General features: G+C 36.5%; 1 protein-coding gene across 1 annotated transcript in view; it reads left to right on the top strand.

Moving 5' to 3' along the window:
• LOC120779133 (glucose transporter type 1-like) overlaps window positions 1–18,317 on the top strand; it is a 145,561-nt gene that overhangs the window by 42,699 nt on the left and 84,545 nt on the right. Inside the window, 1 exon segment of the mRNA XM_040111336.1 lies at window positions 47–648. Within this exon segment, the coding sequence (XP_039967270.1) occupies window positions 628–648 (21 nt within the window). The 5' untranslated portion in view covers window positions 47–627.

Here is an 18,317-nt window from a genome sequence, read left to right as displayed (position 1 = left end):
GTTTTATTATCTCCTCAACATCAGCAATTTTCTTTCATATTTTCAGATCACCAGCGCTGCCACTGAGAGAAACGTAAATTGGTGAATCGAAGACTCCAAATAGGCGAGCAGTGAATCCATACTTAGTTTCAACGTCATTAATGCATTTTTTCTAGCAAAGCTGATAATATAATATTAGAACCGAGAAACCTTAAACCCAAAACGTCAAAATTTATTAAAATAAAAAGAAATCATAGCAACACAACTCGCTAATCTAAGCGAGCGACTGTGCGCGTTACTGCCAATCACGTCGACGCAACACGTAGTAGTCATTAGTGTGTGAAACTCGAGTAGCAGCCACAGGATACCAGACAGCAGACGAGACAGCTGAAAGTAGTTGGAAGGCGTTTTCTGTGCCGCTGGTTGTTGTTGTTCGACAATCGAATCACAGCCAGACAGCAGCGAAGCGCTTGCACGCGGTGTGGACGTTGTTGTTGACGTCTCTGCGTGTGGTATTCTTCGTCGCATAGCGCGTAGCTCACGAGCACGTGACACAGGCAAACACACATAGGAACGGATAGGATCTGGTGACCGTGACGGCTGGAAGGCGGAGTGACACATTTATTTTTTTAGTTTGATTGCAACGACATGGCCTGCGTAAATTGTGAGGTATGTGCTACTATTATGAATGTATATTGTATACTGTAAATGCTTGATTTAATATTTAATGCAAATTGATTCGTTAATTATTTCAGTGGAATATAAGTAATTAAGTTGAGTGTTTGATTTAATAAAATTTATTGTATTTACTGTAATTTATTATCATAATTTATTGTCATAATTTATTATCATAATTTATATTATTCTATTTGAAATTATTTACTATTAGCTTTTGAAAGAGATCTTGGTTTTAGGTCTCAACAAACAACATCTAACCTCAAAAATCAGTTAATATTAAATCTATTGGATTTATCAAGCATTGAAAAGTAACGAATCAAACAAACAATACTAGTTGTTCAGGCAAACTGGCAACACTTACGATGCAACCTTGTGCTAACAAGTTATTGGAAACACTCATAATAGTGTTGTGCTTCGGCGAGAAAGATTCACAAAATGCTTGAGGGAAAATATAAGTTATATTTCTTCTAAAAATATTATTAACTTCTAATATGTTCTTAAGTCGAATAATTATGTCGTGTCCTCGTAATATGTCTAGCATTAGCGTATACAAGGTGAAAACGTGTGACGAAATGTCTTTTCAACTCACCCTTTGATAGTGAAATGCTTCTCCGTCGCTAAAACTTCATAGTAACCCTTTAGTTATAGGACCTTACCATTTTTAATGTAGTAGTCTGGTAACTTGGGATCAAAAAATCAAAAATTTTTTTGCTTAATTTGAAAGTACGATATCTTGAGAATATGCGATGAAAATTTCAGACAGAAATTCGAAATTTTTCAGGAGTTATAACTAGTTTCCTAGAGCGCCTCGGAGTTCTTTCTCTCGGAGTTGTTGAACTTTAAATGCGTTTTTCTCAAAACATTGTTTTTCTGGTCGACCCGGGTCCTAACTTTCTACTTAACCGATTTCTTTCAAATTTTAACAGGCTATCCTCCACACATATAGTTTTCGTCGGTACTAACTAGAATTTTTTTCACACTAACTTTTTATTTTACAACCCTTTCTTTGCTTAAATAAAAAGACTTTTTTTTCAAAGTCCGTCATTTTGTTATTTACCCTTGAAATTTAACTTTAGTAGTTCCGACCAGAATGACATGGCTATAGATTAAGAATAATCAAGAATATTTGATTTCAGATATCATCAAGAGCCAAAATCACCCGGGCTACCCACGTGCATTTTTTTTTGAGGTTCCAACTTCGAGTGACAATAATAATAGTAATAAAGTATTAAATTTTTTGAAATTATTTTTTTTGTTTTTATTTTCAATATGTAAATAAAAACACTCTAAATATTCAAGATAATTCATTTTTATTTTCCTATAAAACCACCCTCTAAAGAAGTCATGACAATAGGCATAAGTTACCAGACTACTATCTTAAGGCATGTTCTCCAATTGTCCAATGTCCAATTATGGTGGCTATAAGTCTATATCGTCACCAAAAATGTAAAATAACGTAACATCACTTTTCAAGCAAAGGAAAAACCATATAATGAAACCACTCAAAGCGAAAAAAATTATGAGTTTTGGTTATAAAATGGTTATGTATTGGTTATCAGACAGTCATATTGAAACAAAATTTGAGTTTTGGTTATAAAATGGTTATATACTAGTTATTATGCCTATCTGATAGCGATTTTCGAAACTTTTTTTTTGATTTGATTTAAGGTGACGACATATACTTTTCTTGGGTATATTTAATAAGTATTTAGTTCTTGTCTTTTAATTTTGTGGCCATATCTGTTTCGCTATTCGGCAATTGGTTGTAGATTTCTATCTGTTATGAGCTATTTGTTCAAATCGCGCATTTGTCTCTCTCATGATGGTACCTAGCGGGACTTGTATTACATCCACCTCAGACTCGTCTAGATAGTCACCTGACTTGGCCCACTCTTCTGCTTTTTCGTTGCTGAAAACATTGTGACCGAAATCCAAATTATAGGCAAGTGGAGTTGATCTGCTAGTGAGTCTAAAGTCTTCCTACATTAGCAAACCACGCTGAAATTTACTTTAGCAAGGACAAAACTAGAATGCCATCTGGCTATCTAAGGTATATATATTGTGACTATCTGTATCCCACCGTAGTTATCCAGTAGAAGTCCACAGCTCTTCTCTATGTCTGGTACTTCCGCTTAGCAGACGTCAGCTGAGTTTGGTAAACGGATGAAAAGAGATAGCAAGATCTGCGAAGAATAGTCCCGTTCCTGCTATGCAGTCTATTTAGTAATCGTCGATATACATAGAGATAATATTATCCTCCTTCTAAACCTCTTCTAAATTCACGTCTAGATGATATTCTCATCTGGAAGGCACTACCAAAATTCAGCCCTGATAGGATATTGACCGATCTGTTTCAATTTAGTGTATGCTGGTTCAGGATATCGCTATGTCCATAACTCTTCCTTTCGAGCCAACAATCGCCTTTACTCTTACAACATAAAAAGTTGCTAATTCCGTATGAAAACATCTGTAGGCAGTTAATGTCGGAGCATAAGGAGCCCTCCGTATTTCATTTAATTTTTTGATATTATATTCTCACTTTAATACTATGGGGGGCAGTGTCAGTACTCCATATGTGAGAATTGGTCTACATAGCCGTATATTTATGGTTACAACTATATTCGATGGAAATTATTCCTGAGTATTCCTCCCTTGAATTGAATTAATATTTCGTTTAGTGCCACCTCCCATAAAAGCGGAGAAAGCACATTAGTCTGAGGTGTTCCTGTGCTTACGTACTCAGCGAGTTCATGTCACTGAGCTATATTTTTTATGATATGATAGTTCTGTCCATTTGCTTATCATATCGCTTATGCCGCCACACGTTGAGACTCGTTGAGATCGTTCTTAATTCTACATATATTGTTAAAAGCTCCCTTATAGCAGGAAAGGCAGCCATTGTAAACTGCTTTTGTATTATATTTATCACCTCGTGAAGGATAGTTTCTGTTCCTATTGACCAGACGCTTTATGTATGCATATATGCAGAAGGTCGAGTAATATATCAATTACTTCATATCTTTCAAACTAACCTAACCTGCAGATATTGTGTCATAAAAATAGATAAAATCAGCGTATGAAAAAACTAAATAAATAATTTCGATCTCAGACTGCCATCACCGTGAATCATACCTAAAAAACATATGGTCAGAAAAGAAATCAAAAAAAATAAATTGATTTTATATCAAATTTCAATCGGTTCTGGCCTCAAAAGAATAAATTTTTGACCAGGTCAAAAGACTGGCAAGCCATTATTATTATGAAAAGCATATACAAAACAGTAAGAAAAGTCTTATGCTCGGTTTTTTGCCTCCATAAGTGGTAATCATCATCATCGGAAAAACTAATAAAGCTGACTGAACAGACGAACATTTTATGAGGAAAAAAATATAAACTGAAAATTAACTGATTGCTTGCTCACTTCCTCATGACTATGTATGACTGTTCCTGCTAAAAACTTCGATATATCGATTTAAATTTTTAATAATTTCTTTTTAGTGGTATTACACATTCAAACTTTAAACCAACATTTTTTTAACTTTCTTCTTGGTTTTATATCATACCACGGATGAATTCACTGTCAACCTAGCTGTGAAAGTACTTAAGCATATAATCTTGATATATGTTTATTTCAAGTATTTATATAATTAAAACTGAAAACCTTGACTGCTCTGCCATGTTAGAGTTGAGTAAATATAAAATAGTTTTGCCAAGATGATAGAAATCTTGAAGTCATTGTTTTTTAGGCGTAGTAATATCAAAATAGAAGCTTATCAGTTTGCCCGTCAACCTTGTGATGTGTCTAAGTTCGATTAATTTTATGGCGTGTGTCGGTGATAATGTTGATAAGCCGACTGACTCATTGCAAAAGTAAACTTCGTGGATAATTAACAAGTTAAGATAAGATCAACTGATCTAATTTTGCTCGCTACACTGTTCAGTATAAGTTTTGATGTCATATTCATAAACCCACGTCTCGTCACCAGTAAGAATGCGTTGCAGTTGAATGTAGGCTCCTCAGCTGCGTTATTAAGCATTCCTTTTACGGCCTCTGCTTGAGGTCGTGTTTTTTCAAAATATTCAGGGTGTTTGCTGGAAAAAATATCTGAATTTGATCAAAACGCTAGTTTGGCTAAACTCTGTTCTTCAAGGTGGTTAGATAAGTTCCGCGTGAAGTCGGACAGCTTCTGTGGTAGGATTTCGTGTCAAACAAAAGCGTCTCAAACCATCAGAAACCTTCATCGTTATCTATTTCTTTTCAATTTGTTCATGTGGATGGCTGTAGCCATCAGCCTAGAAATACTAGGAACCTAGTATTAAATAACTAGGAGTTGATGAGTTCATAAAAGTTTATATTTAATCACTTTTTTCATTGCCAAAGCGAGAGTCATAATTTTACAAATAGATAGATTTCTTCCTTATGTTCTCTCATTCGAAATTCAGAGAGAAAATATTATCTTACGACACACTTACTCTTCCTGGATTCCACCTATATCAAATTGCGAACAAATTCAACATGTGGATGGATGCATTTCTGTTTTCATTGTTTTTAGGTCACATGTACAAGTGTTTTGTGTCACAACATAAAAACCAACAAGCACAAGAACAAAATGCCGAAAAGCGTAAACAGAATTCAATTGTACGTGCCGCTCGGCGTATTATCATTGCATATCATAACAATCAATAGAACAAAGTAACACAATGGGGACCGGATTGTCGACAAAAAGAGGGGTTACATGTAACAAATCTTGCTGATTGCACAACAACAGTACAGAAATATTTTCAATGCTTACCAAGCAAGCGCATGCCACATGAACTACAACATGTGGCATGGTAGCAAGCAGCAGCAACAATTCAAAAAACACCGTTAACAGCTATCGAAAATACAAAATAACAAAGCAACAAATAAGTACAAGAGCAGGTTAAGCAATATTTACAACAACATGCAACAAGGAGTGTTGCAAAGCACTGATATGCAGCAGCAACAACGATAATGCAACGACAACGTAGAAAACAAAGGGGTAATGGTAAATATTAGAACTGAACGATGGCTTACATATCGATACAAGCTTATAGGGGAACACTGTGGCAAACGCCATATTCCAACAGATCTGCTGTACATTATATACAGACTTATAGGTATAAATATACGTATTTATGTGCGTGTATAGTACAGCGTAAGAGTCATAGATATATTATAGATGTATTTGATGTTTCTTTGATAATTTTTATATTGTTAAAAAAATCCGAGGGAATATATTATCGCAATGATTTGGAACATCCCTCATATAAACCTTACCTCAAATACATGCTAAGATATTTTGTAAGTGAATATGCAATATCTTCCACAATCGATATACTTACTCTAGACACCCTGCTTTGACCTGTAGGTTTGTCGCAATCCTACCTTCAATAAAAATTCTAACCTCAAAAATTAAATAAGAAGTAACAAGAACATTCTAATAATATACATATATGTATATAACCCTGAGAATATTTTAGCAAAAGAGCTTTTTCATAATTTTGAAAAATTAAGGTTATGACTATTTTGATTTAAAGCATATTTCAAATGTCAACCTAACCTCAAAAAAGCATAACCAAAAAAAGTGAAAGATCGTATATATCTCGATGAACTGAAAACGCCGATTCTTAATTAATTTTATTGATACCATTATAATTAAATCCCAAAGAATTATACAAACATATGGGTTTCCGAAATATAGCCCCAAAAATCAAAACAAAATATAAGGTTCTGAATTTTTGTTTACAAAGGTGTTTTAAACTCGTCAGCGAAGATTACTTTTTTTCAATAGACTTCAGTCCAGCTTTGGTTCTTTATAGCCCATATCTGACGGATTTTTATTAGTCAAAGGAGGCTTGTTTGCGGCTCGTCGAGCATTCAAGCCAGCATCCCGGAGTCTCTTTCATATAGTTCTAGCAGTGATTTCGGTTCAGTCCTTGGAATCCGTCCTGATGTCCTTAGTGGTTTTAGAACGATCCTTTGAATTAATGCGTTCTACTTGCCGATCCTGCCTACAAGATGTTTTCTTTGGTGCTACTGAGACTGGTTTTCTACTCAGAGACCTTTTGCTTTCAAATTTGCTAAAACAAGAAAAAACGTTAACTTCGGCTGCACTGAAGCTAATATACCCTTCACAGCTGCATTTCTTTTAGTAACTATGTGTCCAGTTTATATGGACGCTATATGCTATAGTAATCCGATCTGAACAATTTTTTCGGAGATTATATTATTACCTTAAGAAGTAATCCATGTCAAATTTCGTGAACCACGTCAAATGCGGAAGTTTTCCATACAAGAACTTGATTCCGATCGTGCAGTTTGTATGGCAGCAATATGTTATAGTACTCCGATATAGGCAATTTCGACAAATGAGCAGCTTCTTGACGATAAAATGACGTTTGCAAAATTTCAAAACGATATCTTTATAACTGAGGGACTAGTTCGTATATAAAAAGACAAACGGACATGGCTAAATCGAAATCATAATTTAAAGGCCTTAATTTTTCAAATTTGTATTATCTTTTCTCTTTTTTGGATATGCCTTATGCATTTAACTATAGCATTCATTCTGGTTTGTCCTATATCCTAAAGATATGCTAAATTTTTCAATTTCTCGAAAAGTTTATAATCTCCGGTATACAAATTCGAGTTGTTTTAGAGGTTGTGCAGGTGTGTATGTTTTAAAAATCGAAAGAATTTGATTTTTCTACGTCTGGCAGCCGTCAGCCTACAGCTGTGCTTTATATTAATTTCTAGACATTTTTCTTGGGTTCTTCGGCATTCAAAGAACGAATTCCAGCTGGTTATATTAGGAGTTTAATATATTACAGTTAATAAATCGGAAAAACTAGAATAAGTCTTGTGACGAAGGCCTTAGTTTCCTAGTCTGTCTGTAAATTCTATTTACAGGTCATCGATTTCTATCCAAATAATTCCTTAGACGACCTCCTCCATCAAATTTAAAATATCTATGCTCCTCAAGCTGTATTTTTTCGCCTAAAGTCCCATCGTGCAGCAGCAGTATGTTGATGGGAAATATCATTTAGCCTGTGGGTGAGCGTGCCCCAGCGCAGACCATGATTTTTTTGATGTTGACAACAACGAAATTTATCACAAGTTTACAAAACTATACATTTCTGGAGGGCTATATGTACATTTAGGGACATATTTATGCGGCCAAGTGCTGATTGTCGTTTGTCAAGCATTTTGTAGAAGCTCAAGAGTTACGCACATATGCTTATATATAAGTAAATATGTATACAAGTATATATAACTCAAAAATATTTACACTCCGATGGCTTGTTTTGTGCCGCTACTCGCTCTATTTATGAGCTTGTAATAAAGACATACATAAATATACTTAGTTGTAAGTGTATGTGTGTGCGTGCCACAGAAAACATTTTATGTTGCATTGTGAGCCATTGATAAATTTGTCGAGCACATCCTTAAACGTAATCGGGAAATTACACTTGCAAATACGCAACATTTTCTTGTATTGGTAAAACACTTACTACCGCAGCATATGGCATAGATGTGGGCGCGTGAGCGGCAGGGTATTTGTCAGCTGTTGTGCTGTGCTCGTCACTGAAAACCCAATTCATTTATTTACATTACTCGAATATTTCAACAGCCCGCTATTATGTATTAGCAAATATGTTTCTTAGTAAACAAAACAAGATGCGCTTACATTAGCGCACATGTGCGTGTGCCTGTGTGTGTGTGTGTGTGGAGTGTATGCAAATACAGCTTGCGACATGTTTGGCATTCGGGCAACAATGGCGAAATTTACTTTGTGGCCATGTTCGTGCCCACAAAGTTCACATTGTGCTCACCGTATGCTCGAGTTGTTGCTGTTGTTGTTGTCGTTGTTGTGGTGTGGCATAAGCTTCTTAAGCTTATGGCAGCTAGAGCTTGTAAGCTGCTGTGTCTTTCTCTTCGGCTGTTGGCCCAAACACTCGCTCAACGTCCTTCAGCTATTATCGACATTCGAAATCTATTGAGTGCTTCGGGGCCAAAAGTCGCACATGTGTTCATTACACGACGCAACTTGAGTGTTGTTGCAACAAATGCTGCCACATCGTAGGTGTTAATTGTGATTTCGTAAATTATGTGCGATATTTATTATTTTTAATGTTGTAGAGTTGAGTGAATGGTTCTGAGTTATCGGCAGATAAGTTGTATTTCCAGGAAATGCTTCGGTGTTTTTATGGTAAGAGAGCTTTAAGCTTTTGACATATATATAATGAAAATCATGTTAAACTAAAATTATTGTTATTCTTATTATTAACCAAGTATTAAAGTAATTTTAAGATAAAGACGAGTATTCATCGGAAACTTCTCGTGATCACAGCTAATAGCAAGCTTTGAAGCTTTATTGCAAAATATTTGATCCTTCTCTTTTTAACTAAATGAAGTATGTACATACTGAATACGAGAGCACAAGTAGACGATAATAGGTCGCCTATTTAACTGTTACTATGTACATATGTCGTATATAAAGAAAAAATTTCTCCAGAAAAGTTCGAAAAGCTCTTAAATAGTCGAATTGAAGTGAAAACTCAATTGTTTGAGTACTCTGTTTGAGAAAAGCGAAAAAATGTGTCTATAATTATTGAAGACAAATAAAACCTAGTATGAAGTACTATTGTTTCCACAGGCCTTACTCAATGATTAAAGAGAAGATTCCACCTTATCATATCATACTTATAATATCTAGTATATAAATTGATAGAAAGTCGCTGAACTTTTAGTTTTTAGTAAACTTTTCGAGACTAGAAACAAAATCTGCGACTAGCTGTTAAGGTGTCATGTAACTGATTTCATCTATGCGAACTGGGATATATTCCAGGGGTCTGGAGGCGAGTCAGAGCTAAGTTCATCCCGGCGGCTGTTAAGAGCTCCCACGTCATGGACAAGAATTTTTGGCCCACCAGGCTCAAGCTTTTCTTTCTGAAAACTTTTGCGAGCATGATAGACTGGTACATATTTGGGCGCAGTGCAAGAGAACATTTATCAGAAGCGTAACACGCTTATTGTACTCGTAAAAGTAGGTCGGCGGATACTGCCTACTATTGTTACGATAAGGTTTAAAAAACTCGCTGTTGGCGTTTTCAATTTTTCAGTAGTGTCTTGCCGCAAGAAGTTTTAGCAACCCTGAAAAGTTTTGGGATTTAATCGAACGACAAACACCTCATTTTCAGTCATCTGTACGACGGAGTGAAGTCGTGACGGAATGGAGTAACGTACATGCTCGGTGAAATGTGAGTACGGGCACACCATAGGTTGGAGTTTTCTCTCTTATTCGATTCCTATTCTTTGAATTTTGGGCGGGTCCGACCTGCTGAATGAAGAAACTTGATAATCGTAGTCTCCAGGTGATTGCCTATGCAGACGATGAACTGAACTCATGCAGAAAAGAAAGTTCTTGACTATAGCGTATTGGTTGACGAAAGAGTATCTCTGCGTCATAATCAATTGAATGGCCGTAGGTGGTCTCGTATTTAACCAAAATTAAACTGAGCTGGTTTTATTTACTAGGAAAAACAAGATCCTGGAGGAATCAGTGTCACGGATGTGAAGTGAAGTGTTTAGGATTTATCCTGGATCAGAAGCTTTTATGGAAGCGAGAGAGCAAAGAATGCACTGATTTCCTTATACTGCTGCACAAGAACCATTGGCAGAACCAGTGACGATCATCAACATGTTTGGAGCACTAAGGTCCACTCCAACCATGATTCTTAATGTAATTCTGCACATAGTATCCATAGTTATTTGACCGCGAAAGTTGTTGTCATACTCAGAGAATTTGGGTTTTGAATTGCACACTTTTCTGAAATCCTCACTGGCATAGACTCTATAAATAAACCGCCATTTGTTGGAATTGCTGATATCCGATCACTATAGCATATAACCGTCATACAAATGATCAGAATCAAGGGCTTGTATGGGAAACTTTTTCTTTTGACAAGAAATATTCAAATATGAAATTTAATATGGTTTGTGGTCTAAGGGAACGGTGCGATCTGCGAAAAAAATTGGATTTTTCATTAACATTTATTTTGTCGTCTTTAAAATAATCCCAAACAGATGTAATAGACTTATGCCAACGATATTTTCAGTTATCAAAACACTTTTCATAAGCACTTTTTGGGATGGCCTTCAGCGAATTTTCTTTTATCTCTTCGATCGACTGAAAACGGGTACCATGGAGCGCCAATTTCAGTTTGGAGAACAAGTCTGTTCAATACTGACCGTCTGTCCTTCCGCAACAATATAGAACATATTTTCCCTACCTTATATTTAGGCCACTCAAAAATTTTCTGTGGAATTACTAGAAAAAAAGTAATAAGTTTAAATAAACGATTTGATGCAGAACAAATGATTTGCATTTAAATTATTTTATTTTAACAATCATTCATAAAAATTCAATGACAATTTCCAAAGTAAACAATACACAATATTGAGACAGCAAGTGTTTGCTTTGTTCATATTGAGTGTGTTGAGCAGCACACACGCGCAGTTAGACACATATCACAATATATATGCATGTATATGTGTGGTACAAATAACAAATGTACTTGATTAAATAAAAGTGCTCGTTCGACTGTTTAAATGAATAAACGAATGGTTGAATGGATGAAGAAACAATCTAGCGTTAATAAAAGCATAAATCACTCAGGGGTTTTAGCCCAACATAGAGTTGCCAAAGGCGGCAAAATGCGACTGATTACTGTGGAAACTAGTTTTTGGTAGAGCACTGGATTAGAAGGCGCTTGAAGTGTCATTTAAATAGTGACTGTTCCTTATAATAGGATTTTTGTGAAAATAATTTACTTTCCAGATTAACGATAGTTAAAATTTTTCACTTTATTTTGGATACTTTTTTTTTAAAACCTTAAAAATCTAGGATTTATATATAAAAATTTTCGATATATAATAAAATTTTACGTTCAAAATAATATTTTATATGATTCTGCATTCCATTTCTCACAAATTCACTGCTTTCATTCATACGCACGCACTTTCCAGCGCGTTGAGAACAATAAATCGCCATCCATAGTCACACGCCCACCCACTCATGCACACGGTTACGCACAAAAGCTAACACACTTGTGCAAATCTGCCTGCAAATCTCTAGCTATTATTATCTAGAAAATTATGCATACGCAAATGCACTTGAATGCAGTTATGCAGTTTTGTTTTAATTTCCATGGAGCCCTCCGCCGCTTTTTGCTTCAATTAAGTTTGACCCAATCAAGTGGGATCAGTGGCATCAATCAAAGCATATTTCTATAAACTGCTGCATACACACACTCTCAGAAATACACATAAAATCAAGCAAATGCTTTACAGTAAGATTTATGCACTTCATTGCATACTTTTAGGCGCTGAAACAAAACAATTCTTTTACATATCCAATTTCACAGCAATTATTTGTTAATTCTTGTACAATTCAAGGAAATTCTTTCGAAACGTATTAAATTTCCGTTTCTACTTTAATTATTTGCTTTTAGAGTTGTTATGTCGGCATTTTCTTCCACAATTTTCTAAATTGCCTTCTTAACTTGTTATTTCTTATCTATTTTTCGAATAGCTAAATTAAATTACTTGCAATTGAGTAGACATTTTAATGGCAGACAATTTTTGTTTTCGTTACTGGTTTAGTATATGACTGTAAGTGAGCGAATTGAACTTAAGACTTTCCAAAAGGTATAGTGGCCACTTAAGTTCAGTTTCTCTTGGAGAAAGTGAGTTCATAAGCATATAAAACAGTTAAATGGATAAGAAATTATAAATGTGCTAAGGGTTGACACGCTGCAGCCGTTATAGCGTCCAAACTCTAAGTCAATCGAATAAGTTCTACGAGTGTACCTATGCCCCTCTCACTAGGGGACACAAAATCTGATAAGAAGTAAAATTATCCGCTAAACAATGCCGCAGTAAAGTGACAGAACTGGCATTTCTTGCGGTTATTGCGTCCACAAAAATATATTCAATTAAATTTTAATAGTTATAGAGTGCTGTAGCTGCAAATAATGCTAGAGAAATAGTATCAATTGTACTCTTAAACGTAAGTTCAGCGGATAGCGTTGGTTTTGTATGATTTTAGGTATAATAGGTAAAAAAGTTTTCCATTACTTTAACATTGAATTGAGGTCCTCATTTGGTTTACTTAGAATTATTCGATTTAGTTGAAGTATGCCGCAGTTTGTTCGACATATTCATAAAAAACCCTCGTACCTATTGCCAAAGAACTGGGTCGGTCGATTTCCAAAACCTTCCTTCAAGGCGAATTTTCCAGTAAAATTATTCATAGACATAGACAGGTACGGGTAGTAGTCGCTTAGTGTTAGATCCACACTATAAAGTGGGTGCATAAGATGATCCCATCCAAGCCACTGAAACTTCTGATGAGTCCGTATCGATTGCTATGGCCTAGAGTTGTTCTGATATAACACAATTCCTCATCTATTGTCAAAGCTGGCAAATTCTGAGCCTTTGCTTACTGCAAACGGTCCAATTTCTGAGAGTACATCGTGATCGTTAATCCTGATATTATCAAAAAATGGTAATCCAGAGCGTGGTGCAACTTTGGCATACAAATTACCAAAATGGAATCGTCGAAACTAACAAAATGTTTGCTTGACTCCTTCAAAATGTGAACCAAATATAATATTCAAATTGACTTGACAGGAGAAAAACTGTCAAATATGGGGTATTTCCTCTTTTCTGGTGCCCATCCTTAAAACGTGCTGAAAAAATGCGGAGTCAAGCAATCACAAAACTCTAGGAGACAGTGTCTTAGTAGAGAATCCCATTTTTCTAGCACCATCTAGTGTAGCACGATCGCACTTATACAACGCGAGATAGCTTTAGTACATACATACATATGAATGGTATATATGCACCAAAGACTCTATTGGAAATTTTTGGACTTATTTTTACCAAACCTCTACTAATTCCAGTTTGTATTTCATAAAAAAACTAAGACCTTTCATCACAAAAGTTAAAAAAGAGAGCAAAATAAGACCCCTTTTTTATATATTCACTGCCACATAGGCGAACCCAGTACGACATTGAGAACGAGATGGAAACAGTAGATATTTATCAACAATTAGCGAAATTTCTTACTGCAGAACTTCAGCGTCCGCAGTGTGAAAGTTGTCTATCTGTCAAAAAACCAGAAACATATTAAGATACCTCTAGTAATTGTCATCTTAAACCGGACTTTTAGCGCGAACCCATCCAAGAAATATATTGTTTTGATGATATTGATATTGTATTGCTGAATTATCGGTAATAAGGATAAGACCAATGAGACTTTGTTGGCAACATATAAGACAATCGTTCCGTCGCATCTCAACTACACCGCACTAATATGGTCGCCTGAATGCAGTTAAACTCAGGCGAGGAACCTTCAGACATGCCAGAACACTGAACTCCGAACTATAACAGGATGTGTCTTGATGTCTCCTGTATTCTTCCAGTTAAGGAGCATAATAAACTCCTCCAATCAGTTTCTGCAGGGGTGTTTTCGTAGAAACTAATCCTTCAGCCACTTGCTTGGGCGGAACCATCTAAAATCAGGAGGTCTTTTCTCAACTCCGTCCTCGACATAAGACAATACGCCAACTAGACTCCGGACGCAACTAACTTCAGACATGCACTGGCGGACTCCATCTCAGTGAGTGGCGTATTTGTAAATAAAGCAACACCAATTGCAGACGACGAGCTCGAGTTGTCGCGAGAATCGAGAGAGACCTTTGCGCAGCTTCGTTCTGGAGAATCGGCCCGTACATACCAAATATATGTGCAGCATGTAACGAGTCTCGGTATGATTCTAATGACCTCTCTGCATGCTCAGCTAACCTTACGCATCTGTCACCCCTCTTCCTATGGCCAGGCCCCTCTAAACTGCATGTTGCCTGGGCCTAAAGTGGATGGCCTCGATGTCAACTTATCTCAAGCTTACCACCAGGACTCGATAACCATTTCAAGTATCGGAGAGCAGTGCTAAAGCTATGAAGGAACTAAAAGATTTCATCATGAGGATTATTTTATGGATTCATTTGGTGCGCTCCGCTACGATCGTTTAATTGAAGATCAGTAAAAGATCTGAAACTTAGTTGCTCTTCCGCAGTTAAGCTAAGCCAAGGCTATATTTTTTGATAGCCAGCTTGAATCTGAAATCCGCCTTCTTTCAAACTGCTCTTCTTTTGACTTCTCCTCGCTGATTGCCACTTTTACTTTGACTACTTATATTTCTGTATCAAATACATGTATAGCTTACAATAACTTAAACCCAATACTTACAGTCATTTAATTTATATTCTACTTTTGCAAAATTCTCAACACACAGTCTAAATTAAAACCAATATATTTGAAAATGAGCACACATTGCGTGCTACACACATGTGCACTTCGGAAAACTAACAATCCACAATTCCCAGTTAAGTTTTGTCAAGTATTGTGTGTTTGGGAAATGCAGAAGATTGTTTCCTGTCAACTCTTGAGCTCATTCTTTGACCAAAGCCAAAGTGCCGTTGTTTCGCTTGGTACGACAATCGGTGCATCGGTGGTAAATGCACGCCGTTAGCTTCTCATGACCAAAGCAATCATGTCGAGCTGATGGAGTCAAAATAGACACATTCAGCAACATTTAAATATGTTTAAGAAGTACATGTATGTATGTATTGGCAGCTACTGGAAGCAGAGAGAGGGAGCATTTACAGTGGGCTTAGTAATACTAAAAAACTGATAGCATAGTTAAGTAAAGATTGGCAGTAAAGTTCAAGCTCTTTATATTTTAAAAAGAAAAGCCAAAACAGCTCGAGTTAGGTTAAATGAATTTATTCATACCTGTGTATGCTACAAAACCCTGGTTTGACGCCTCGAATGAAAGTTCCAGTCTCACCAGTGTCAAAGTAAGATATCAGTTGAATTTTTATTTAGTAGCTGTCATAATTTTGTCGAATTTTAATATATGCTTGATCCGGCGGAAGAGTTCATAACTTTAAAATAGAGAGTTAGATGATGAAACAGTAACCACTTGTCTGAGGTGCAACTCGATAAAGACTTCTATTAACATTAAATAATACCTAAACGACATTTCAAAATTTCGCAATAGGAGTGTTCAGTATGTGTGATAGTTGGCAACTCTGTTTAAAAAATTTTAAAATAAAGAATTGCCCATTTGCTTCTATTAAATCTTTTATAGACACATTAAAATAATTTTAATACAAGACTTTTTGTATTATTTACTTTTTCACATATGGCAACTCTATCAAAGATAACTTATATATATTTATATTATACTGCGCTTTCCACTTCCAACCAACTTTTGATATTTAATACATATTCCATAAAAGATGAGTTAGACTTTTTCGTTAGGTGGCAACTCCGTTCTAAAATTTATAGAACCGAAAGACTTCGTAAATGTTTCTGCGAATTCAATTAACAATCCTGTAAGTTTCTTATAAACTTTTTTATATTTTATTTTTTCTTAGTTGGCAACCCTGTTCAAATATTGATACGTTCTCTTTAAAAACATTTTTTAGATTATTTTTTTATAATATAAGATTGTTTTACAATAATATTATAATTTTCATCAGTTGGCAACTCTATGTTAAAATATATTTGTACCAAATATTTTACAGAAGAACTTCCTGCAATTTTACATAAACTTGATTTGTTAATTTTTAGTTTTTTGGTAGGTGGTAACTCTAATAATAAATTTTTTTAATGAAATTCTTCTATAAATTCTTTCAGCAAGAGTTGCTTAAACCTCTGGAATACTTTTAATTTTATTTCATCTAGTTTGATAATTTGTGTCAGGTGGCAACGCTGTTTTAAATTTTTGGTGGAAAAATCATATGGTTTCTAAAACTGCTTAAAGTTTACATAAATTTTATTTTATCAAATTTTTCGATAGGTGGCAACTCTATTCAATAATTTCTTTGATATAAATACTTTCACAAACACTTTCCGGCAAGACTTCTTAAATATTTTTTTATAAAAAAATTCTCATAATACCTACTGTGCAACACTTACACATACTCCGCCATACATCTATGTAAATAACTCTTAGCTGCTTGGTTGACTGGCTTGGTGAAAGGATGAACTCACGACTGCGAATAGAACTTAACCTCAGCAACACAATTTGCGCAAATATTTGCTTTGCGACTTTTTACACAACTTTGCAACTTGCAATGACTCAACTCCATTTTCCACTTTGCCACTTTTCCACTTTACGGCCTCGCAGCCCACCAAGCAACCGCCGGCGACCACCAGCCAGCAGCGGCACCCAGCGACTAGTCAACTCAGTCAATCAGTCAGCGCGTCCATGTGTGTTTATCTATGAATAAAGTTGTATGCGTGTGTGTGTGTGTTTGTGAAATTTTGTAAAAGCATTTGTGTCACTAAAGCAATGAATGCGCGCTTGTGTGTGTGTATGCGTGCTTGCGCTTGTGACAAAGTTGACGCTTTGCATGCAGAAATTTTATTCATCACGCTTTGCGGAAGAACGCAATGAAAACAAACAGACAAACAGTGCAAACAAACCTGTCACTCAAGAGATGCCTGAGCAAATGTTGTCAATGCGCCTGAATGTATGCTACGCCATGCGGATACAAAACTACGCAGCAGCATAAGTGTGTGATGCGTGTGTGTGCGTGCGTGCACTTGCATATGTTAAAGTGGCAGGGGAAAAGTAAAATGGAAACTGAATGAAGCAACATTAACATAGAAGAAGCTACGGCGATGCCACAACTGCCATAAATGACGGCGCTGCCCCGATGGACTAACACACATGGCCGCGTGCGGCGCGCGGTGGTTTAGTGAATGAGTGACACTCAAACGCTTTGCCGCGCGGGCGCGCCGTTGATGTCAATGCCGTTGCTAATGCGAAAGTAACTGTGACGCGGCTAATATCTGCAATTGCGGCGACCTCAACCGCCAGAGGTTAAGGACCGCGTGGGCGCGCTTTACATGTGTTTGGCCGTTAAGTTGCGCGCAAGAAGAGTGTATATATGTGCGCGCTTGAATGTGTTAATATTTGTGCGCCTACGTGGCTACACTTGATTTGTTGGTGAATTTGCTCTGCGCCAAGACAAAAAACTCATGCGGCAGCAGCGGCCGTGGCCGCGCGTACAAAAGGCTGTAAAGGCAGCGCAAAAAGCCAGCAAGCCAGCAAAATTAGAAGCGTGTTAAGCAATTGAAAGTAGGTGTGAGCGCGATTGCCGGGCGTTCACAATGCGGCTATGTATGTAGCACACAGTGGCAGGCAAGCAACGGTTATCCTTGGCGCCTGCGGCAAAGGTTGCATTCAATTCACTTAAAAGCGTTGCGGCGGAACACCAGCACTGAGGCGCTTAGCAAGCGGTGTGTGTGTGTGTTGAACAGTGAAGGCTTTTAGCTTTTAAATGTGTTAAAGACCTTAGCCGTTTGCATGTATGCATGTGCGCTTCTGTTTACTTTGCATTCGCTGCAGTCCTGCCGCGACATTTGTGTGCTTGTGTTGGTGCGCGCGCTGTATTACGCAATGCCACAGCTGTCGCATTGAAATTAGAGGCGAATGAACGCTTGATTTAGCAGTCGCTGTCGCCATTTATTTTCAGCTTTCCACGGCAAATTATATGCA

The sequence above is a fragment of the Bactrocera tryoni genome, chromosome 5 (genome assembly GCF_016617805.1).
Source record: "Bactrocera tryoni isolate S06 chromosome 5, CSIRO_BtryS06_freeze2, whole genome shotgun sequence".
In the NCBI taxonomy this organism is placed as follows: Eukaryota; Metazoa; Arthropoda; class Insecta; order Diptera; family Tephritidae; genus Bactrocera; species Bactrocera tryoni.
Note: the sequence above shows the minus strand (reverse complement) of the source record. Positions and strands in the feature narration are given on the sequence as shown.